The sequence below is a fragment of the Cinclus cinclus genome, chromosome Z, assembly GCF_963662255.1.
Source record: "Cinclus cinclus chromosome Z, bCinCin1.1, whole genome shotgun sequence".
NCBI classification, from domain to species: Eukaryota; Metazoa; Chordata; class Aves; order Passeriformes; family Cinclidae; genus Cinclus; species Cinclus cinclus.
The window spans coordinates 71,748,056-71,773,482 of record NC_085084.1 but is presented as its reverse complement, the minus strand read 5'-3'; the positions used below and the strand labels follow the sequence as shown (position 1 = coordinate 71,773,482).

Sequence of the window (25,427 nt, the reverse complement as noted above, 5' to 3'; positions counted from 1 at the left end):
GCAGCAGCCAAACAAAGCAGACTGTGCTGGAGTTTGCTTTCTGGAGAACTAGGAAACGGTGCCTGTGAAGGATTCCTTCCTGAGCTTAGAGAGACATATCCCAGGGAGCCAGACAGTGCATTGTTCCAATACCTCTCATTAACTCCTAACTTCAGGCTACACTAAAGATTTGAAGCTTATATCACTCCTTTGTAACATTCCCAGGAATGTACCATGGAACAGTGGGTGGTGTTAGTCTTTTCTTTGGACATAATTGTCTTGCCCTATCATATCTGCTGCAAAGCTTAATCTCATAGCCCATCATTTTAACCTTATCACTTCCTTCTCTGAATTTTTTGTCTGTTTCTGCTTTCACTGCTTTGAGCATAGGCAGCTGGTCTTTACTTTGGGAAACACCACTTAATTGAATAGGTATCTCTGGGTCATCTCAACCAAAAAAAGCCCAGGTCCTTTCAATTAAGCAGGTTTGGAACAAGTAAGGAGTGTTTTCAATGTCTTCTGAAAAAAGAAAAAGTCCTTTCCTGTAGTTTACATTTATTTAAATGCTTACTAAACATTGCACTTTCAAATTCATAATGAAATTACTCCCCAAATTAAATCCAAAAGAACAAAACAAAGTGACTGACTGCAATAGATAGAAACTTATAAAGTTCATTTTTATGTTTTACTTCTGGATGCCAGCTGACAGACAGATCAGCCCAAGAAAAACAAGTCCTGATATTAAAAGGTCCAAGAATTTGATAATTTTTTACTAGATCAAAGTCAGAAGCAGAATGCATCATTTCTTTTCCACACAGAATTTTTGTATATGGAAGGTTATTTCTGCTTTAAAGAAAAAAAAAATAAATGTAGTGACTTCCCTAAAATATTACATGGAATGTTAGTAACCTAGCATAGTTAGGTTCAGCAAAGTAATTCTGTAGCAGCTTCCTGCACTCTGCAGTTGCAGACTACTAGTCTTTATTCCAACAAAATTTTCTCAGATAATTAAAGGTAATTTCAGCAGTGAACAGACTTTTAGTAAAAAATCTAAAGAGAAACATAATCATATTTAGTTATCAGAAATGCTCTCTTATGGACACAGGAAATAAATGAAATTTCACAGATTCATTGCTCGGGAAGTTTCCTTACTACCAAGAATATGCTCAAAGCCTTAATAAAAAACCTTCCCACATATTAAATGCTCAACAGTCTGTTAATTAGGTGCCATAGCCCTGCCAGGAAACTCTACAAAAAGGAGTATTTTACTTCTTTACTAGATACACCTGAACTATTTTTACAGCACAATTTGTACACTGTCATACTTGCTGCCCTTGCCAACGGAGGGTTGAACAGCTGCAAAAGACTTCACAAAACAGAAGAAAAGATTTTGAAATGAAACCACACATGTGAATGCATGTTACACTCTAGAGTGCTATAGCTTTCCATTAATAAGTCAGTTTTGTGTTTGCATTAAGTGAGACTTAAGAACGAATGTGAATGTCAAAAGGCAGGGGCTTTCTGGATTAATGTAGAGCATAAGTTCCATTTGTACAAGGCAGTCTTAGAGCAGTTCATTAATTGGCACTACTAACACAGAGGAGACAACTGTGGTCACTCCTGTCAAGATGACTAACAACTCCACCTAAAGATAGCTACTTAGCTACAGAAAGTTAGGTAAACTAAATTATAGTTTAAATGTTTAGTTTATGCAATGAAAAAAAAATTTATCCATCTCTTTGAGATGAATCAGCTCCCACCTTCAAAGAACAGAAGTTTCCTTTCCACTTGTCTTTTTACTCTTATGATTTCTCTATCTCTCCTGGTTTTCCTAGCTTCTGATGCTTCCAACCTCATCACACTATATTAGCCCCAAATTATCTTTCATTGTAAATCCCATAGGTAATCTATTCAGTCCTCACCTATAAAGATGAAACTTACTTCAACTATAAGCCTTCATGTGATATGTATTTGTGGAGAATATTTGTTCTGACTCCAAACTGTACTGGTTTGTAAAATTACTTACTGCGAAGTCACAGCCAGTGCTTTTCTTGATATCATCTACTGTCAGTCCTTCCCAGATTTCTATGAGGGTCAATCCCTTTTTCTTGTCCACATCAAACACTGCCTATTAAGTTCAAAAAGCACATAATTATACTTTTTATTATCAAAAGAGAAAATGAGGATGTAAATGCAGTAACATTGTATGAAATAGTGCTCTGAAGCAGACAGCATTCCTTCACCAACATGAGATGCCACTTTACATTTTCATGACTGTCCAATAAAGATTTCTGCTGTATTTATTTGTACCGATAAAGAGAATCTAGAATGTGTTAGAATATCTTGAACCTAGTAGGTGTTAGTTTTGTGGGGAAAAAATACAACTGTTCATGACTGCAGGAAATGTGGACTGTGCCTGCTGCTCCAATCTGGTGAGAATGGGAGGTTCAAACGAAAGGGCCAAGATGTTCTTTGCTGCAAAAAATATACACCAACAGACCACAAAAGAAAAAGGGAAGATACTATCCCCCCATTCTTTTATTTAATCTCATGGCAAGTAGAGACGTCATCTTTGGCTGACTATAATTTTCTCCAACAGCTATCGCATACCCAATGGAAATGTTAGAATTTCTAGAAGCTAGCAGTGAAAGACAAGATTCCCTTCAGTATTTTTAAAAGAAAGCCTGAGAGGAAGAAGCTGAAGGAGCAAAGACTGTTCTGTCTGATGTCTTCATAAGATATGCACTCCACCTCTGAGACTTACAAATGCATCAAATAAAAATACCAGTAAAACAATGTGCACCTTAATAATGCCTACCAGAGGGAGATACACAGGTTGCAAACTAGTTTCCAGGGAAACCATAAGGTCTAAAGTAATTTTCCTTAAAAATAAAAGTTTAGTAGCAAAAGACCAGTGAAGCTTGAACTTGAAATGAAAGTGAAGTCATAAGCTCATCAAAGAAGTGTCCTAAGTTAAGTAATTCTCTGGGCACATGAAACTGCTTTTTATAGGACTGGAAAAGGACAGCCTCTTTAAGTCTTAAAAGAGAAGCCAGGCATAAGGAAAAATTCCAGGATGCTAATGAGAAAACAGAATTCGCAACACTATCTAAATGTTGTTGCACATTTGTATCATTTCCTAATAAAGCCACAAGATCTGGCAATTGATGAATATTAGGGACATTTCTACTTATTTATTTTCTCTCAGTCCTTGTTCCCTCTCATTTTCTTTATACCTTACATTGGTATGTGGCCAGCTGTTAGAAGACTAATAAAAAGAGAAAACTTCCATGGTTTAATATATTTTCCCTTTGTAAAGAAAAATCCTTTAGATGTAGTAATATCCCACCATGAGAAAGAAAATTCTTCATCAGCACCTTTGATGCATTCTACTTCGCATGACAGATGGCTCACAGGCCTACTCTAAGTCCTTAAAAATGTAAACACCAAAAATAAAAAGAGTATGATCACAGCAAAAAACCTTAAATCACTTATCCTTTGCTGAAAAGATTCACTAATGTACTTTGAGAAGCAGCAGTATGAGATGCTCATATGTACTTCCACTGGAGAATAAATTGCTTCACAAATGGAATCAAGTAAGGACAAAGGAACTAAAGCTCTGCTACAGCCAAAGGTTTCTCTGAAATAGCATGTAGTATACATGAAAGAAGATGCCAGTTGTCCAACCTATGTGGGCTTTGCTGGGACAAAAAAAATCCCCAAAAAACAAAAAACAAACAAAAAAAACCTACCAAAAGCAATTAACAATGTCCCTTCACCTCCCAAGCTGTGATTACAGCTATACTTAAAAATTTGCATGCCACAGCAAATTTTAAGAAATACATTGGAGGGAAACAAGGAGATACACACTTTTCATGCCTGTCATATGTGGCATTTTGTTCTGAAGGCATCTAAGGGTACAGTTCAGTACGCTAGATGTCAAAACGTTTAAAGGAAAAATATGAGCCCCAAGACCTCTGGACCTGTACTCCAAGGCCATCTTTTCCCTTTGGTGGCAACAGATACTAAATATATTTTTAATTTTTGCTAAGCTTTGCTATTGTTGTTAGGGATAGAGGAGGAAATTATTAACAAGGAGTCAAGAAAAGTACATTACCTTTTCTGTAATGATGCGGTCGACACATTGTTTCCCAGTAAGCGGTAAACTGCATTTTTCCAAGATTTTATGGACATTGCCCTGTGTTTAACAATATACAAATATCAGCTTTAAGAAAAATCAGGTATGTTGATGAAAATCACAGCTGTAGCCAGTGTTACTTAAATGTTACATTCAATGTGCTCAGAACACTCTTCAAATTCACTTCTATGGCTGACTAGTAAGAATCTTACTTTACCACTGAGTGGACTCCCGAGTTTAGAAGTCCAGCACACTGCTGCTCAATAACCTGCCCCTCCTGCTACACTGTGAGGACAAGAGATACGTGGAACCTCACTGATGACACATGAAGGACAAAAATTAGGGAGCAACATTATAGGCAATGTATTTCCCTGTCTTATCATTTATCACAAACAGGATATGCAGGATCAGCCATACACAGAAGAACTTTAAATCCCCAGAGTTCAAGTGCACAATCATGCTCTTAAAACAGTAAATCCAGTTTATTTACCCATATTGTCTCTGGGAAAGTCCTTGTCTTTTTTTCCTTTCATTTTCTACATTTTTGAAAAATAGTAGCTCAAAAATAGCTCTAGATCATACTAAGTTAATGTAGGCTGCAGGAGCTCTGAATGGACATGGATATAAGATGGATATAAGGCAGATGGATCATTACTTTTTTGGTCAGTATTTGTAAGCATTTTACAGAAATAGCATTAAGTGCACACTTCTCCCATTACCTACGGGATTTTTTTGGGTTTTTTGTTTTGTTGTGCATTTTTTTTTTTGTTTTCTTTTTTTGTTTGTTTGTTTTTTGTTTGGGGTTTTTTTGTCTAATTATCAATTTTCAGTTATGCACTTCAAAACTCTCTAATATGCCTCATTTAACAATTTAGAATCATCAGTTTACCTTAAGGCTTAATCAGAGGCCATCTCACAGCCAGTTTGACACCTGAGTAATTACACAATGAGCAATCCATGTGCTTTTGAATTTATCTTTCTCTGTGAGGAACTATTTCTTCATTCTGGTTAGTTTCAATTGATCTACTTATATCCTGTCCATCATGAGAATGTCCTTGTGCAATTTCCCTAAGAGACAAGATTAATCTGCGCTACTTGTAATATCTTCAATAACAAATCAGATACACTTTTCAGCCCTGTGAAATGAAGTGTCTCTTGGTGGTACCTAATTGAGATTGAAACACATGGACTTGCAGAAGGTGACAACTTGAATGGCTCCTGTGACCCTGAGAACTGATACATTTGAGCTTCTTAATACTTGATCTGAAGATTCTTGTATTGCCAGCGAGCCTTAAAGATTAAATACGTTTCCTGATCTTTTCAAAGGTTGGACTCAATGATCTTAGAGGCGTTTTTCAACCTAAATGATTCTGTGACTTTTACAAGACATCCATCAGGGCACTGTAAGAAGAGTAAAATGGAACTACATGATTCTTACCATCTGAATTTATTCAGATTTATTCAGGATTTGTTCACACCAAGGAAAAGATTATTGTGTAGATACATAAAACCTCAGGTGTTCCAGTGTGCTTTAAATAAAAAATTCTGTTGAAGAACAAAAATGTCCTTAGTCTTCCACAACACATTAAAATTAGAACTTTTCACAGTATGAGAAAGGAGTTTTCAATCCAGTGCTCCATGTTCCAGTCATGCCCAAATCAACTGCTTAAAACCAGTCTCCATTCCGTTTTTCTGAACAGTATAGACAATTCATTTCACAACATGGAACAATTACCAGCTGTTACTTCACTGTGTTTTGCAAAACATGTCAATGATGGCATAGGGGTAAGAACTTTACCTCCAGTTCTCTCAGGCTTTAGCATTTAGCAAATTAGACATAAATGCACAGGGACTGTTTAGACATTAAATAACAAGCTTATATTCTATTATTCTTTTCTTTGTGGTATGAAAGAAGAGGTAATTTAGCAAAAAATACATTAAGAAAAGCTAATGAATTTGACATAAGATCCATTTGCCAAGTGTCTCTCAGTGGCCTAAGCATATAGAGCAAAAATTGAAATATTTTTCTGCAGATATGCCCTCCTCATTCCTGATATGCTGTAATGCATGGATTTTCTGAGGCAGAGACTGCTTCCAAGCAGTGGCATGTAATTGTCATTGATGAACTCAACCTCATAAAATAGTTCGGCCCCTTCTGTATGGACAATGCCTTGAGATTTTTGCATCAGTCTGCTATCTTCCACAACTTCATTTGCTGCCTGTGGAAAATGTTCCTTTTTGTTACAACTTATTTCAGTTAGTTATCCCTATTTTGTTTATGAGGCAGTGACAATTCTGCATCCACCTTCTCCATTCCCTCATCATTTTGTGGACTTGTCTGTTACCCTCCCTCAATAGCAGTTCTTAAGCTGAAGATTCTTCTACAAAGCTGATTTCATGTTTTCTCATCTATCTTCTGTACATTTTGGTTTTCATTACATGTAAAAACTTAAGTAATTAAAAATGCAATTAACTTATGACTAAGTATATTTGTTTGCATTTGTAACATAGTGCATATCAGGTTTTAAAAGAGTAATATTCATTGAGCATTTACTTCAGTGGTAAAACAGTTACTAGTTCCACAATCACAATTTAGTGTAAACTATATTCTTTCTGTGCTTCAGGGACTCAGCCTACTTCTATGTTTAAAAACTCCAATATGTGTACTGAAATGAGAAGGGCTATATAACTCTTAGAAAACTTTCTTTAATGTTTAAGAAGCCATCATTATTATTAAAAGAAAACAAACAACCAGACTTGAAAAGGATTAGAAGATCCTTCACAAGATCATAAATCAGACAAAACGAGCACAAGAACTACATCCTGCTGCACCTCTTGAATGAGTCCATTGAAGACACTGCCCATACCCCATGTTTTCCACTGTATTTCCATTCATTAAATCCTTGCTTTTGATTTACAGGAAATTTTCATGTCTGATGGTAGATTTCTTATTTATTTGGAGAATAAGATTACAGAAACATCCCTTTACTAAAGAGCCAGTAGACACAAGAGACTGTCTCAGTACATGCAGACTGCTCTTTTCTTCAGTTAGCACACTGGGCTTCAAGCAAGATGAAGGACTGCTCCTCTGATGCAGACATTCAGATACAGTAAGTTTTAGATAAAATATTTGGTGTAAAGAATTGAAAAGCCATGAATAGAAAATCAGTTCTGGAGGATATAGTCACCCCAACAAAAGGCTTCTGACTTTCAGAACTGGCCTCATGGGAGCTATACTAACTTGACAATTAAAAAAAAAAACAAAAAAAACAAGGCACCTGAAAACTCTAACAGCAGCTTTGATCTCTAAACACTAGATTTCTATATCACATCATCTTGACATCTGAGCATGCAAGAAGAAGGGCTATGAAGACTCCAGAAAGTGGTAAGGTAAGAGGAAAACGTGTAATTTAAAATAAGAATAAAATTAAAATACTGCATATTGTTAATTTGGCAGTGTCTTTACACAAAAGCAGAAAAAATAATTTATGAAAGCCTGTAACTGGCTCTCCAGAAGGGCACACCAGGTACACCATGCATAATGGTGCCCAAAGTAGGTATACATATGCCAAAATAAATAATTCTATTCTTGACCTGTTCATAACAGTGAATCTCTGTTTTCATTTTTTTCCCGAATCAGTACTCCTACAGACAAAACAGAAACAACCCAGCAAAAAAATTCCTTAACACTGCTTTGGAAAAATATTTTAGCAATAGCACCTTTAGGAGAAAAACTGATTTGAATAATTATATTGTGTGTGGACCTTAAGCCTTAACCAAATTCCACAGTAAGTAGACATTTAGCATAAATATTTATTAATACCTAAATACATTATAAATATACTACATAAATACATTAGTAATAATTACAATACATAAATACATTAATACTTAAAGTGCACGCCTAAGCAAATGGATAACTCTCTATGTTCCTACAGTTTTTAGGAGGCTGTGTGATAGTGATGCAAGTCATAAATTCTTTTTATACTTTCATTTACTTATTTATGTATATGAACATGAAAACTATCAGGTTAAACTCAGTCCTGTTACTCAAAATGTGTCCCTTGAGATCACAGTTCAGTATAAATTGTGAAACTACTATCTTTTTCAATATATATTTGTTTTCATTTTCAAGTGAAAATTAATTCTTCAAATCTCATAAAAAAACCACACAGTTGTTAATATACTTACTCTCATATTTACATGTCTACTATAGTTTACCATGCAAATTCTGACAAGAGATAGTACTTTGAACAATACAAAATTATTGTTTGCAGACACACAATAAATTTGGTATTGAAGAAACACAAAAATTAAATGAAAAGTAAATTTTTAAACATTTGGGATAGAGACTTTTCTCATTCAGTACATTTTTTCTCCTGTGTTAGAAGTTTCAAATTAAAAGTTTCCTATCATCTATTGGGGGGAACTTATATCTACAGCATATACCTATATCAAACCCCCACAAAGAAGTCTCTAGATTAACCACTTACACATAATGATGTAAGGCTGTATCTCATCATGCCATAAAAAATATTCTATTAAACTGTCAGTACCAATTTGACTGGCAATTTCAAAAGTAAATATCTTTCCATCATAATAAGTACTTCACCATGGGAAACCTCATTTTTCAAATTATTCTGCAGCAAAGAGTAGAGTAGCACCTACTTTAGTTTTGGCAATGGTCACTCCAGTTAAACTTGCATGAAGTAGCTAAAAAAAGGGTGCAGCTTTTAAATGTGAAGATAATATTTCATTTTTTTTCCTGTGATGAATGATACACTTACAAGAGGAAAGGAGCCATATTAACCTAGCCTCCAGTTGCATCACCATAATAACCAACAGCAAAACTGTCAAATCCTCACAAAGGAGCAGAATGAATATGTCTTTTCCTGATTATTTTTTCTCTTTTGTGCAGCACAAAACACTGATTTAGAAAGAAGTGGCAGAGCCTTACCTTGGCTGAGTGCTCCATGGTGACAACCACTTTGGTCTGCGCACTGGACACCAAGTCCATGGCACCCCCCATTCCTTTCACCATCTTGCCCTAAAATGAAATTTTAAATGAAAATTTAATATAATTGATGAAGACGATGATGATGATGATGATGATGATTAATAATAATAATAATAGTAGTAGTAGTAGTAGTAGTAGTAGTAGTAGTAGTAAAAGATAATATTGTGGCTGCAAGTGACAGCACAAGATAGTCAACTTTTCCTGCATAGAAAGCCCATTTATTTCATAAGCACAGTATTCAAACACCAACAGAGTGAAAAGAGCTGTCTCATTCTCAGCTCTTTATGACACAAATAGTGATGGGTAGAAGGAGAGACACTGCCATGGCTGTTTCCCTGGGGTGTAACCAAAGTCTGAGTAGTATCATTGGCTTAGTGGAAGCACTGACACTGAGGAGCAATTAATTTAGTTACAACGGTTTTGTCCCTTGAAAAGCAAAGTGTACATCTTCCTGTTAATGGAAATGTCACTGGTTCCTCAGAAGAAATCTCTACTTATGAAATGCAACAACAAGAACATCTGAATACCATACATCCACCTGACAGTTTAGAAAGTCTCTTGCCACCTCAAAAAGCCATGCCTTGCATCACTATATCAGCACAAACCTACAGTTTTTGTTCTATTCCAGATGTCTCTAGAGGTCATTTCAGAGTATGGGAAAATATATAAATGTGGTTCAGTATTCACTTCTGTTTGTCCCTCAAAACAAGTAATGCTTTCAACCTCTGGAATCATTCTCCTCTTAAAGTGTGTTACAATTGCACAAGTTATCACAGCAAGTGTCTTGTGGCTTGGTGTTCAGCTACCTCTACTTTTACTTTCCATAATGCTATGGCAAACAATCCTGCCTGTTTCCATTACCTTAAACTGAACGTATCTGACCTTGGAAGATACTGACAGGAAATGATCAGAAGTACAAATTCTATGAGTCTGAGCAGAGCAATCATTTTTGAGCAAGCACTAGACCCCAATAACCAAAGATGGCAACATACCAATCCAGAGTTGCCAAGGAGGAAAGAAAGGGGAAGGAAGAGAGGTTAGTAGGAAACATGACACAAGGAAGGCAATGAGGATGGTGAAGGACCTTGAGGGAAATTTATATGAGGAGTGTCTGAGGTCAGGTCAGCCTGGAGAATAGGAGGGGAGATACCTCATTGCAGTTAAGCTTCCTCTATAGGGGAAGAGGAGGGGCAGGCACTGATCGCTCTGTGGTGACAGTGACAGGATGTGAGGGAATGGTCTGAAGCTGAGTCAGGGAAGGTTTAGGTTGGATATCAGCAAAGTGTTTTTCACCCAGTGGGTGTTTGGGCACTGAACAGCCTCCCCAGGGCAGTAGTCACAGCACCAGCCTGACAGAGGTCAACAAGCACTTGGACAATGTTCTCAGGCACATGGTGTGATGGTGCTGTGCAGGGCCAGGAGTTGGACTCTGATGATCCTTGTGAGTCCCTTTGAACTCAGAATGTTCTGATTCTGTGATTCTGGTAATTTTACAGATTAAAATAAATTAATTTCTGCTTTATATGGTTTGCATTTGCTTTTGAGTGGTTATAGGGACAGTAATACAGCATTTACTCTTACAGATATAAAACCTAAAAGTTTATAATTAAATGCCTGGAAAAATTCCTAGTACAAAGCCTGCTCTTGTGCTTCCTCTCATCAGCTATGTTATTCAATACCTTACAAGTATCTGTAACTATGATCCATGATAAAAAACATACAGAAGAGACTTGTCTCATTGAACTGGCAGACCAGCTACTTGTTACCCTCTAGATCATTACGGTGTCTTATGTAATGAAGGCAGTTGTACTGGTTTGGGACAGCCTGTTTTTGGTAGCAGGAAGGCCGCAGAGATGGATCCTGTGAGGAGCTGCTGGAAGCTTCCACCATGTCCAACAGAACCAAACCCTGATGGCTCTGAAGATGGACAGGCTGCTGGCCAAAACTGGGGCAATGAGAGAGGCTGGTAAAGCTTCTGTAACTGCATCGTTAGAAGAAAATCTAAACTAAGTCACAAGGTTTCACCTTCTAGTCAGAGAAGTGAGAGTGAGGGAAACAACACAGAGACACCAGGGTCAGTGCAGAAGGAGGGGAGGAGCTGCTCCAGGAGCTGAGATTCTTCTGCAGGCTGTGGTGAGACCATGGTGAGGCTGCTGTGCCCCTGCAGCCCTTGGGGATCCATGGGGGATGCAGAGATCCATGAACAGCCTGTGGGGATCCATGGGGGATGCAGAGATCCATGAACAGCCTGTGGGGATCCATGGGGATGCAGAGATCCGTGAACAGCCTGTGGGGATCCATGGGGGATGCAGAGATCCATGAACAGCCTGTGGGGATCCATGGGGATGCAGAGATCCATGAACAGCCTGTGGGGATCCATGGGGGATGCAGAGATCCATGAACAGCCTGTGGGGATCCATGGGGGATGCAGAGATCCATGAACAGCCTGTGGGGATCCATGGGGGATGCAGAGATCCATGAACAGCCTGTGGGGATCCATGGGGATGCAGAGATCCATGAACAGCCTGTGGGGATCCATGGGGGATGCAGAGATCCATGAACAGCCTGTGGGGATCCATGGGGGATGCAGAGATCCATGAACAGCCTGTGGGGATCCATGGGGGATGCAGAGATCCATGAACAGCCTGTGGGGATCCATGGGGGATGCAGAGATCCACCCACAGCCCTTGGGGACCCATGGGGGATGCAGAGATCCACCTGCCCATGGGGGAAGTGTCCATGCCAGAGCAGGTGGATGCCTGGAGGAGGCTGTGATCCAGTGGGGGGCCCTGCTTCCAGGCTGGAGAAGCCTGTCCTTGGAGGGCTGCACCCCATGGAAGACTGACCCATGTCGCAGCAGTTTTGGGAGGGCTGTGTGCCTGTGGAGGGACTCACCTTTGCAGCAGGTGTGGCTGCTGCTCGTGGCAGTGGAGCCATGCTGGGGATGTTCAGGGAGAATTGTCTCCCATGGGAGGGACCCCTCTCCCAGAGCAGTGGAAGAAAACCTCGATAATGAACTGACCAAACCCCCCATGCCCTGTCTGTGGGAAGGAGAGAGGGACTGGGGGAAAAGGTGTTCTAAGGTCTTATTTTACTTCTCATTATCCTCCCCTGATTCTGTTAGTAATATATTTCACTTTGCAACTAAAGCTGAGCCTGTTTTTGCCCTTGAAATATTTTCTCCCAGTTCTTCTCTCATTCATGAGCCCTTTGTTAATGTTTTTCCCTTCTCTGCCCAGCTGTAGCAGGGGAGAGTGAGCAAGCAACTCTCATTGGTACCTGGCATTTGGCCAGTGTCAAACCATGACAGAAGTATTCCCCCCCCAACACACACACACAAACAAAAATATTAATATTTTCCTACTGTTGGCACAGTGAAGAATAAATTGCATCTTCCTAAATCTATAAACAAGGCCTTTGGCATTGTTCAGTCAGACTAATATTTAACACATAAATTATCATAACTACCAAATATTTCTTTGCAAATACAAATGTGAAAAGGATTTACTTCTGTCTTTAACTTCCTGGCACTGCTCAGATCATTCTCCATCCTGCCTGGAAAAACACAGCTCTCACAGAGACTGCAGTGACCTCTAACCTGCCTGCTAGAAACCCCATGACAAGATAAAGCAGAGTAGATGCAGATGACATATTATCTCCACAGTAACTGAGGATATGTTTGTATTGAGTATCAGGCTATCAATACATCTATCCTGACAATGCCATTAACTCATTTTCCAGGCCTTTTCATTCTATTAACTACAAAACACCTATAGCAACATGTAAATTCCTGAGGAACTAAGCGCTGATGAAGGTCAACAACAAATGTACTACTGAAGAAGCTGTCACACACAACTGAGAGAAAAGACAGCATCCATTTTTATTGGAAGAAAGAGGAAAATGCAAGCTGAAGAGAAGAACTTAGGGATTTTAAATTGCTCCATCTTCTCCTCCTCTTTAGGGAAACATATTTATCACTATAGGGTGGCTCACGGTAAAGCAGTTAAATTCTGTGTTAAATGCAACTAGCCAAGTAATTACATGTTTATATTTTGAGGAATATCCAAAACATAAGAGACTTTCATTACTCTCAGTGCATCTACTGAACTACCATAACCTGCCTTTTCCCTCACACCATACTGGAAAAGGGGACAACTGCATGCTAAATTTGAATCAAAATATTCAAGGCTAAATGGTGATCCCAAAAAGACACTTTGCTCATTTTTGCCCTACCCTGCTCCCTCCATTTATTTATTTAAGATTATTATTGTTAGTTCTTAATTACAATGGTGCTGCTAGCTTAAGAAGCCTTTCAGAAGGAAAAACTTAGTGCAGTGGTAGAGCACTGGTAATTCGAAGCACTGTTATAAATCCATTTCATCAGACAGACCTTGAAGTAAGAATTAAAGGTTTTTGAATTAGCCATGCACTTCTGGGAAGTCCTGTGTTGGCAGTTATTTATACTGAGATTTGGGTAGAGAACAGACACAAGCTGACAATTTCCTTGCAGCTCCCCAGTTACAATACAAGGTGGGAATTCTCCTTTTCCCATTGTGCTTTCATCAGCAGATTTTCTCAGTCTCAGTCCAAATCATACTGAAGTGCAAGACATGGAAATTTTGGACCTTATGCTTTGGGCTTTCTTAATTGAGATCACCAGCTCTCCTGCTTCTTTCTGCAGATCATAAACTTACACAGTACTAGTGGAATTTCTTATAATGCCTACTTATTGCAAAATGAACTATTTTGTTATTGTGGTAATGGGGCATCTTTAAGAAAATATGACAGAAGGGTATGTATTTTCTCATTTAACGTGTTTATATCTGAACATTATATGAGTGGTCAAAATACAACATGAAGGAGCCTGAGGAATTAATTTAGCCTAATACTAATTCCTAAACAGGAACCTTCATGATTTTTTTGGTCACATGTGGCACCCAAGACAACCTGGTGTTCCAGTGGAGACTTGTGAGTACTCCAATGTGGGTGAGACAGTCAAGATATTTTTCAAGAAAATGTAACGTTTTGCCTAAATGGTACTTTAAGCAAGCTATAAAGGTGCTATAGCAAGCAGGAAACAATATATAAGAAAATCCAAGCAGATAAACAGATAAAGAAGAGATAGCTGAGATAAAACAGATAAAAATTCAGGATAAAAATTCAGATAAAAATTCTTCTAACACTATTAAGGTCTTGAATCCATGCTAGTGCCTTAAAACCTTCCTCTATACTCCCAGGGGGACAGACTTTCCTTCTGTAACTGAATCTTATAACTATTCCTAACACTGTATGAAACAATGCACCTGAACTGTTTTGCTTATGTTAAAATAACATGATCTTTTGAGACAAATGGGTATTGCATCAACATTAGAGCAGAACAGATGCTAATGATGAGTTCAAGAAACAATGAAGACTTGTCAGTGGTAAATGCATCTTGAATAATTCCATTTAAGACTGACTATCAAAGCACAGGAAAGGTGAAAATGTGCACCTGCTTGTAAAGGAATCAAGCCACTTTCCTCCTAAGAGTCCTTGTCCATATTCCTAGCCCTAATACTGTATTAAACAAATACTATAAATAGCATTCAGTCTGAAATCTCTCTTTCCTTCCATTAGATAAAAGAATATGTGTGCCTCACACTGTGCTCAAAGTTAGCGAAACTGCTGTTTCAAAAAGTCTTACAGAAGATAACAAGTGCTTCTAGTTTAAACTGCAAGCTTCCCATTCAACCTCAATTTTCAGGCATTCCTCTGAAGACCATGAACAAGATGCCTGGGATGAGAAAGCAAAGAATTCAGAGATGTCAGCATTGTCTCACATGGTCACAGGCACAGATGAGATGTCAGGTATGAAAGGAAAAAAGGTATGAAAAGTGTCCTTATGAATAGAAATTCTTGTATCATGCTAGGGATAGACATTAAAGTTCAGAGCAACTGGAACAATATGAGCTTCACAGAGAAAAGCAGAAGGTAAGGTAATGCAGAGGATACAAGGTACTGCCTCACAACCATCAGTTGTGCTAATGCTGCAGTCAAAAGGATAGACTGAGGGCCCCTTCAAAGGCCTCTGCTCTGCTCCTCTCTGCAGTACTGCCAACACACATCGGCCACAAAGCTCTCCCTCTCTGTTTAGGCACTGTCTGCCAGCAGAGATGTATCAGCATCAAACAGCACAGCACAGCGAAGGAGGTCCTCAGATCCATACCTAACAATCTCATCAGCTGTTGTGGGGTTACACCTGGCTGGTTTGGGAAAGTGCATATTAGCTCAAAACTGTTTCCAAAAAAAAAAAAAATCAGAAGGTAATACTGAAAAAAATACAGACACATAACTCTACTAACTTAACTTCATAAAATTATAGGTATCTCCATTGCCCCTTGCTATCAGTCCTGTCCTGTATTTAAAGGACAGGTATATTTGTAGTTGATTCTAAAATGAAAGTTACAACTCCTACAGATTTCACTTTCCATTTTTCCAGTGAAAAAGACTGGATGAAGATTGTATCAAAAAGATGGATAAAGCTGAAGTATTCTGAACTTTATTTCTTTATTCTATTTTATACTGACTTTATATCCTTACGTATGTCCCACTTACAGAATTATTGTAATTATACTGTCAACTAGGACAGCTAGATTAGATTTTACTCTGAGGAAAAAAAAAAAACAGCGGGAAGTCATTAACAGGATTTTTCAATCAGAAGTGTGGGTAATGCAACAACAAAACAAAAAGATAATACTGGCAGAATACAACAAAACTAAACACATTCTCCATGCACAACATGGTAAATGTATTTTTTGTAAATACATTGTTATATGGTTTAGCCATACAAGAAATGGCCTGGTTTTGAAATAAGTTAACCGGCTACCTCCCAAGACACACACAAAGACATAGTGAAAAACAAAATGAAAATGTAAGTTTAATTTCTGAAAGAATGGAGTATAAGTTCTTTAATTACTTCTTTTTCTTGGAAAAATGGAATAATAACTCTTCCCTAAAATTCAACATACACAAATCTGTGAACTAACTATATATTTTTATTTTCCATTATCAGAAAATTAGGGCTGCACGAAACATGTGCAAAGAAAGTTGGGCCAATTTCATTCCTTTATTCTCCCATAAACCTAACTTGAAATAACCATTGGCAACAAATTTGAATGACAGAGTAAAATTCAAATGAATACACTGAGAAGCTGCTTCTCAGGAGCAATGCAAAACAGTCTGTGACATGCTTCATTGAAATGGATTTGCTTTACAGTGATGAATGTTATTTCAGTGTAATGGGACAATTAAGCTGTCCATTTATCTTTGCATACCATTTCCAAAACACACAGGATAGCATGCAATAATTAAATTTTACTGCCACCATAATACTAGTCTCACTTGAAAGTGATGGCTCCATATCATCGTTCTCACCACTAACCCACAGATCAGGAGTCTTTTGACATATGCTTGTATTTTTGAGAGAGGCAGAATTTCTTCAGCTGCTCTCATTAACTGCCACTTCCCACACTGAAAATTTAAGAGTATTAATAAAATACCAATAGGGATCTCCTACATTACTTCCATGCAGTCTGAAGAGAAATAAACATGAAGAAAATTGATAGAAAAAGTCCCTAAAAGGTGGAAGAAGTAGAGCCAACACAATACAGTCAGTTTCTCCTCTTCAGCAGCAGGACTTCAGCAATAGTGATAATTTTGTGTTCCAAAGGCTCTGCAGGGCTTTCAGGCACATGTTTGTTAGGAGATAAGCAGTAAGCTGATATATTACTGTAGGTGTAATTTCAAGATATGTGTCTGCAAAAACCTAATACATCTTCATACTAAACCAATGTCCCATTGAAAAGTAGATTTCCAAGAAGACTCTGGGTAACCACAAGTCCCATCCTTCTCCTCTGATGAAGGATACTCTTGTCCTACACATCAGACAACTTGATACTACTACTGAGAGAAACCCAGTCATTGAGCATATTTAACCTGTATGCTTTCTATTCATACAGATTTTAGCCCATTTGTAGTCCTTCACACATTTCTTAGTTAATAGGTAAAATACTTTTTTTGCAATGATGTACAGCTCAAAACAAAACACTGAGTTTAATGCATTCAGTGCCACAGATATACTAGGAGAACTAGAAAAGTAGCTAGACAATGTGTTTGGATTAAAAATTAAAATATGCCTTGTGCAAAGACACTCCTACCCAAGCAAAGTGACAAACAGGTTGCAGTGGGGCTCCTCTGAGAAGACCTACAGTGCTCTCAGGCATTCAGGGATATATTCAGGGATAGGCGTCCTTTCTTCTTCCATCATTAGAAATTATTACTTTGTATAAGACGAACTCTTGGTGTAGAGCCAGGTTTGGCACTACAGATAGCTAAAGGGAAAAATAAAACCCTCATGCAGACACAGAGTAGGCTGGTTTCTGTCAATTTACCTTTACATTAAAAATGTCTTTGCTAATGAGGTCAAAGTGTCCAAAACTGTGCAAAATATGTACTTTGAACCTCTGTAGAAAAACTACCAATAGCATATCAAATTATATTCTAATGCCTTAGGTAATACTAACCTCTACAGACTATAAATTAAAATATTTCTTTTTTAATTTGAATGAGTTTCCTCATTTCTTCTTTTCGGATAATCTTATTTGATAAAGCTTAGATATTTTTTTGTATTTTTTTAAAAATTCTTAATGTTTTATACCTTTTGGTTTGGCTAGTCCAAGTTAAAGCATTAAAATCTCAGGCTGCTGAATCTTAAATATAAGGATTTTTTTTCTAAAGATTGATAAAGATTTATGCATCCAAACTGCACCTCCCTCACAAATTACATCACTCTCTTCTCTTAGTGCTAACTAAATGCACTACCTTAGCAATCTAAACATGAATTTTAGACTACCATTGAAGAATATACAAATCTAAAGTTTAGTTTTTTGTTTGTATTGTTTGTAGAAAATAGGGATTCTATTTTCAACAAACAATACAAACAAAAATACTGTCAGGTCCTGTATCATCTCTGAGGCTGCTGCTTGTTAACTTCTGGACACCAGGCTTTGAGCCTGCTGCTCTAGGAAACAGCCAGCTTCTTTTGCACCTTTGGATATACTCTGTCTGCTCTTGTAAACTTACACAAATCCAGTTTATTAACCAGTCCTCAGTCCTCTTTGATGATGGGTATTAAGTGCTATATCTGCACAGGCTTCTAAATATCTCCAGGGATGCTGACTCCACCACTTCCCTGGAGAATCTAGTCCAATGCTTGACAATCTTTCTGGTGAGGAAAGTGTTCCTAATATCCGATCTAGACCTGCACTGAAAAAACTTGAGGCGGTTTCCCCTAGTACTATCAGCTGTTGGGAGAAGAGGCTGACCCGACCTGGCTATTACCTCCTTTCAGGGAATTGTAGAGAGTGGCAAGGTGTTCCCGGAGCCTCCTTATCTCCAGGCTGAACACCCTCAGCTCCCTTAGCTGCTTCTCACAAGATTTGTGTTCCAGATCCTTCCTAAGTTCTGTCACCATTTTGTGGACATGCTCCAGCACTGCAAGGTCTTTCCAGAACTGGGCATCTTTCCAGCCACTCTGTCCCAGCCTGTGGCACTGCCTGGGGTTGTTGTGGCCCAAGGGCAGGACCCGGCACTGGGCCTTGTTGAACCATTGGCCTCAGCCATGATCCAGCCTGTCCACATCCCTCTGCAGAGCCTTCCTGCCCTCCAGCAGATCAACACTCTCACACAGCTTGGTGTCATCTGCAAACTGACTGAGGATGCACTCAATGCTCTCATCCAGATCATCAATAAAGATATTAATCAGGGCTGGCCCTGACATTGAGCCCTGAGCAGCTCTACCAGTGACTGGCCCCAGACAGATGTAACTCCATTCAGCACCACTCCCTGGACCTGGCCACCCACAGCTCTTTACCCAGCCAACTGTCCCCCTACCCAAGACAGGGAGCAGCCAGTTTGTCCAGAAGGATGCTGTGGGAAATGATGTCAAAAGCTCTACTGAAGTCCAGGTAGACAACATACACAGCCTTTCCACCGTTCACTAAGCTGGACACCCTGCCATGGAAGATCAGGCTCTCAAGCAAGGAACTGCCTTTCCTAAACCAAACTGTATGATCCCCTGGTTGTCTTATACGCCCTGTGTGATGGCACCAGGATGATCTATTCCATGATCTTCCCTGACACTGAGGTCAGGCTGACCTGCAATTCCCTCAATCCCCCTTCTAGCCCTTCTGTAGACAGTCATCACACCTGCCAATATCCAGTCAACTGGGACCTTCCAGGTTAACCAGGACTGCTGGAAAATGATCGAAAGTGTCTCAGTAAGCACATTCACCAGGTCCCTTAGTACCTTGGGGTGGCTCTCATCTGGTCCCATATGCCAGTGTGTGTCTAAGTAGTGTGGCAGGTCAGTGACCAGCTCCCCTGAAGTGTGGAGGCTTTATTCTGCTCCCTGTGCCTGTCCTCCAGCTCAGAGGGCTCAGCTGGTCTTACCGTAAAAGACTAAGGCAAAGAGGATATTAGGTACTTCAGCCTTTCCCATGTCTTTTGTCACTATGCCTGCCTCCAGTGAAGAATGGAGAACTTTCTTAGCCCTTATTTTGTTATTGATATATTTATAGAAGCACTTTTTACTGTTTTCTATGGCAGTAGCCAAATTAAGTTGGACTTTGGCTCTTCTGATACTCACCCTATGTAACCTCATGACATCTTTGTAGTCATCCTGAGTATGCTACCTTCTCATTAATGATTTACTGCATAGTTATATTTTTCCCCTTCAAGAAGTTTCTGCCTAGTGAAATCTGATGACATGGACATTTCATCCATTTTGTGCTTTCAGATTCATCAGCTTCCAACTGCAGGGACCCTCTACTATTGTTTCAATACTTTTTCTGCTAGTACAGCGTGTCAGCTGTATCAGTAGTCATATTAGGTTAGGGTTGTTTAATGTTATGGGTTGCTCAGAAATGCCTACAAAAAAGACAGAGGCCTTGGTGTCACAGGGGAACATGGCAGAAGTTCTGGTACTTTGTTTTGATCTTTGCCCAGCCTCTGATGCATGTCACAACAACAATCATAGTTATGTGCCTTCTCTTAGGAAGGATAAGGAAAATAAAGCACTACTTCATGCAAGCTGCAGCTGTAGTACTTTGTAGTAAACTTCTGCCCTTGCAGAAGGGCAGCAGAAACAGTTCCATAAATGCTTCTATTCTCAGGGTTTCAAAAGAACACTAGTTGAAAAGAACTGAAACAAAGTAAGTGCATGCAGGAATATGTGCAGTCAATCCCACAACTTTTAAAAACACATGTGAGACATTTGTGTAAACTAATGCTGCTGCTCTGTACCTGCTGAGAAGCCGCCCTGCTGGCAGCAATTTCTGATATTAACTTGAGACACAGAGACAGATCACAACTGTCCTGCACTCATGAAATGAAATGTGGCTCCATCTAGCAGCAACCAGCAGCCATGGATTATCTGTTCTGGCCTATCTGCCCTATTCCATGACCATGACCTCCATGTTTCTCTTCAGTCTCTCTTGCCCAACTTGTCAACTGCATTCTGCTCCCAGAGGATTCACAGAAATTTGCCTCCTTCTCCTTTCCCTCCTCAGAAACCCTCGTGTTAGTTGGAGAAATACCAAAGTGAAGAAGACAAAGAGTCATTATGTAGTAATGCTTAATGGAATAAAATTACCAATAAATGCCAGTATTTAGGAAGTAACTTCTGCCTAAGCAAACAGCACTGTTTATTGCATGTGTTTTAAATATTCACACCCTCTTTTTCCTTTACTCGTGGGATATTTCTCTCCATTAAAACTCAGCAGATAAGAGCAAAGAAAGGGCTGTGATTACTGCAATGAAACTTCCTCAGCTCACTTCCTAATAATAAGTGCAAGTAAACACACACATGCACACACTAAGGTTCATAAGAGCTTGTTATCAAGCTCTTATGGGACAGAAAGGACTGCTTCTTAATGGTCAAAAATAATAGATCTATATGTTTCAAAACATATAGAGCTATTATTTGCCTCTGAAATAATGGCAAATGTCATCAATACAGGAATCCAAAAGCTACAGTGTATAAGAAATATTTAACCAAAATTAAATGAAAAGTGAAAAATGTTAGAAAAAAATAGATCTTGAAATTTCCTTACACTATGAGTTTTCAGCAAAGTCAGTCTTTGTTTCACCCACATACAAATCTTGTGACTAAGAAAGAAACACATCTTGCTTATAATAAAATTTAACTGACAATAATATATCATCTTATTTACAGAAAAAGCAGGAAGATCTGGAAATCTATGGGCTGTTAATCCCATTTTAAAAATCTGTACTGTAGAATAGTAGTAACACATCAATGAAATAGATTAAGAATCATCCATCCAACAGATCACCATAGAAGTAATGAAAGAGAAATCACTGCTGATTGGAAAGGCTCCTGGTTGGATTTATGAAGTGTCATTGGCATATTTACTCACAAGTAAATACAAACTCAGTGAAGAGGAAATTTGCAAAGATTAGCAAGAGAGGAAAATGACAGCAAAAAGCCATGAGAGTCCATCTGATGATACTGTATTATGTAGTAACAAGGTACATCTCAAAGGTAACAAAAAGTCAAACAGTATTGAAAGTGGTATTTATACTTTCCTGTTTTGAAAACATACCTGCTATTCATGAATTTGGGGTTGAACAGAACTGAGAGGCAACTTCATAGGTAAAATAAGTAATATCAGATATAAAAAATAATCTTCTCAATATATATGAATGCAAAACTAAAATCACTATATTTTACAGAACATAAAGCACTGAGGGAAGAACATGTAAATCACCAGTTTGAGAAATATTGCAACCAATCTTAGCTTCAGTGTTTCAAAGTGCATGTCTAAATGAATAATTTTATTAGTACAAAATGCTGTCTTCATCTTTTTGATAGTTCAGATCTTGAAAGGTGCATTTCAGCCTAGCTATAACCCTTCTCACTCCCCACAATTACTCACACAGACACTTGGACTAGCCTTTCACATAACCCTTTCTCCTGCCTCTGTTTGTATGGCTCCCATGTCAGACTGTCCCCTCTCAATGAAAGCACTTTATACTCCAGCTACTGCTCTGTGACTTCCATGCTCAACAGTCTGCTGTAGAAGTCACAGACTGCTGGGTTCAACTAATGCTTCTCCAAGAGACAAGAACATGCATTTGGCTTTTTGTCCTCTTCCAATCATCTTTCAGTTGTCCAAGGCTTTTAACACTGTTCAGGCAGATATAAATATATCTCATTACTTTAAACAAGACTAGTAAGAAAATTTTCTTCTAGACATCTCTGATACAAAATGTATCTGAAAGTACCATATTGAAAGCCATTGAAAATATCAAAGTTGTCAACAGTATGAAAGTTACTAATGTTGTTTAATGTTAGAACATAAAGTTCAAAGAATGGCTTAATGTTATCAGCTGATTAAATAATGCTGGAATTAGTTTATATTTTTATCATTGAAACCTGAAGGTCTGTTTGGCTAAATACATTATTATTCCTTTTTTTCTTAATGTGTTTAAAAGGGCAATGCTGCAATCTTTTGACAGAAACACAGAAAAATAATGCAGGCTTTTTAATAATTTTATGATGAACTACATGCTGGTTTACACTTTCCTTCAACTCACTGCTCCAGGTACAACCATACAAGAGTCGTTTCTGTCAAGAAAAAGCATCAGTCCTCAGCAAAAAAAAAAAAAAAAAAAAAAAAAAAAGACAGTTGAAAGGCATGGACATAAAAGGCAGGAAAAAGGCTTGCATAATAATGTTTTGCTTTTCACAATACACAAGCATAATTTTAGAAAGCTGACTTCTGATAATTGATTGCATGGTGCCAGCAGTATGCTGGAAAAATACACATATCCTCTCTTTTAATAGTTTTAGCTTCAAAACCCCCCATTCTACTTCTGCCCTTTTCTCCTTTGCCTGGTCCTCAGCTACATTTTTGTTATCCTAAACACAGTACACTGACAGTAGTTCAAAAACCTACTTACAGGAATCATCCAGTTGGCCAGGTCACCGTACTTAGACACCTGCATAGCTCCAAGCATTGTCAAATCAACATGGCCTCTGGTAACAGAAAGTGTGAAATTAGCATAACATGTTCAAGTAACAGCCCACAAATCTTAATAAGCTTTTGTTCATTCTCATTACATCAACTTAAAAATGGTGGCATGTGACAAACGTAGCAACCATTTGTCACACATGTAGCTGGGGCTTTTTCCCCCACCAGATGTATCATTGATGCAAATGTCTCTTTATGCCTACTGAGCCTCAAAAATGTTCCCACTTTTGTCTGGTTTGGTTAATTACACGCACAGTCAATCATCTCTGAACTGTGCTTCTTAGTGCACTCCTTAACATATTTACATGCACCCATTATCTTTTCAGAGCCATTAGGATTTAGTGTTTGTTTGCATCCAATCTCCTTTCTGAAAAACAAACGAAAAACAGGTGCAGACGTTGAATTTCCATTAAGGAGGTGGAATGAGGATCATAGTTGCAAGCTGAGCAAAGAAAATACACTAAGTGCAAGTTCAGATTAGATACTTGGAAATTACCAAAAAATAGTTGTTAAAACATCATTATAAATGTATTTATAGATGGCCAGGTGGTGGTAGGCACAAACCTTACCATGGTATATATTAGTTCAGTGGGGTTTTTTTATTTCCAATAGCTAGATCTAACCCTCTGTAAACCATCACTGATTAAGTCCATGATAATTTTACAGGTTGTTAAATGCTAACCACATTTGGATGAAATACCAGTGAGTTCAGCCACTGACGCAGTTTATTCTTTTCCTGTTTCAAAAAGATCAGAGTTTCTGTTGTTACATACCCTCTTATCATTGCAAATGATTCATCGCTGGAGAAATAGGAAGAACCTGGAAGAACAGTGACTGTCTCCTTACCTGCAAAATAAATAAGCTACAGTATACATTTTGTTTCTTTGACAAATGAAGTCACAGCTATTTCCCAGAAATAAGAGGTTTTTATCAAATTCGTTTGGATTCAGTACATCTACAGACCTGCTTACACTTCCTACATCACATGTAAACCTAATCAATCCTATTGAAGTGTGAAGCATTTTGTTTACGGTTTCTAATGACAGGATTGCCTGCTATTTTACCACCAGCAGTTCCAGGCAAGCCATCATGAACACCAGAGTGTATGAAATATCTATGGACTTTAGCTTTCTGCTCCATTCACAGAAAAAGTGAGAAGTAACTGCCTTTTGAAACAGAGAACATAAAGTCTTCAGGACACAGAGAGGCTGCAAAGAAAAGCAAGAAGGTCAGATTGAACAGTTTATAGTTCTAACGATGAAAAATAAAAAAAAAAAAGACAGGTCTAGTCTATTCTTGCTTTTTTAAAGGCCACAAGAAAATGTGCTTCTGTGTGCTGTAGTGTTCTCTGAACAATGCTTGAGTCAAGCAATGAAGCACACCTGGAAGTGTCTTATTTTGGCTCTGTTCAGGGCCCTTTTCTTCCTCTTCTGCCTGCTCTTTGAATCAGTCTAAGCAACAAACATTTACACAGGGTGACTCTGAAAGGGCAAAAGAAACACAGATGAAGGTGAAATTACAAAACAAGCATGGTAAACTTGAGAGAAAAAAAACCAAACTGAAATATTTTAGCAACATGTGACATAATGAAGAAACAGTGTTAACAAAGGGGAACATCATTAAACAGTTTCCAGAAAACAGAAGAAAAAAGACAATGAGATTAACTAAGAGAAAGGGAAAAGGGAAAGAAACAATGTAGGAAACTTAACATAGACATCTAAGACATGTGCTTTAATTATTGAACTCATCTGAGATATATTTTATGCCATTTGTTTGGAAATTAAATAGAATAGTATAGAATTAAGGTCATACATGTGGTTTTGCACACTTCTCAAGAATTCACCATGCTAACACCCAGACCTGCTGAGACAGCCTGAATTATCTTCCCCTACAGGGCACCCACCCAAGGCACTGAGAGATTAAACAGGGTTTGCAGGCAGCAACATGGAGAGAGAAGCCTAGGATAAAGTGACAAGGTAATGATGAGAAGAAAGACACAAAGGCTTGGGACCACAAAATAATGCAAAAAGAGCACCACATTACCCACTTCTTAAAATGCTCTCAGGAATCCTTTTAAATATTTCTGCTGTAATACAGTAGTCTACCTTTCAGCTGCAGTCAATACAGACTTAATGTGAGACATTAAGAAAATGGGACAAACAGAAAAACCCATACATATCTCAGAGAAACACAATTACATTTG

At 38.3% G+C, this 25,427-nt stretch overlaps 1 protein-coding gene across 2 annotated transcripts in view; it reads right to left on the bottom strand.

Moving 5' to 3' along the window:
• The window catches only part of OXCT1 (3-oxoacid CoA-transferase 1), an 84,488-nt gene that overhangs the window by 7,840 nt on the left and 51,221 nt on the right, over positions 1-25,427 (bottom strand). Inside the window, exons 12-16 of one of the 2 annotated variants that reach the window (XM_062513267.1) lie at positions 23,998-24,070; positions 23,154-23,229; positions 9,075-9,164; positions 4,097-4,177; positions 2,006-2,107 (exon numbers count right to left, since the gene is read on the bottom strand). In XM_062513267.1, the coding sequence (XP_062369251.1) occupies positions 2,006-2,107; positions 4,097-4,177; positions 9,075-9,164; positions 23,154-23,229; positions 23,998-24,070 (422 nt within the window). Of the gene's footprint in view, positions 1-2,005; positions 2,108-4,096; positions 4,178-5,579; positions 5,663-9,074; positions 9,165-23,153; positions 23,230-23,997; positions 24,071-25,427 lie in introns of those variants that run through there. The other variant, XM_062513268.1, reaches the window with a different exon arrangement.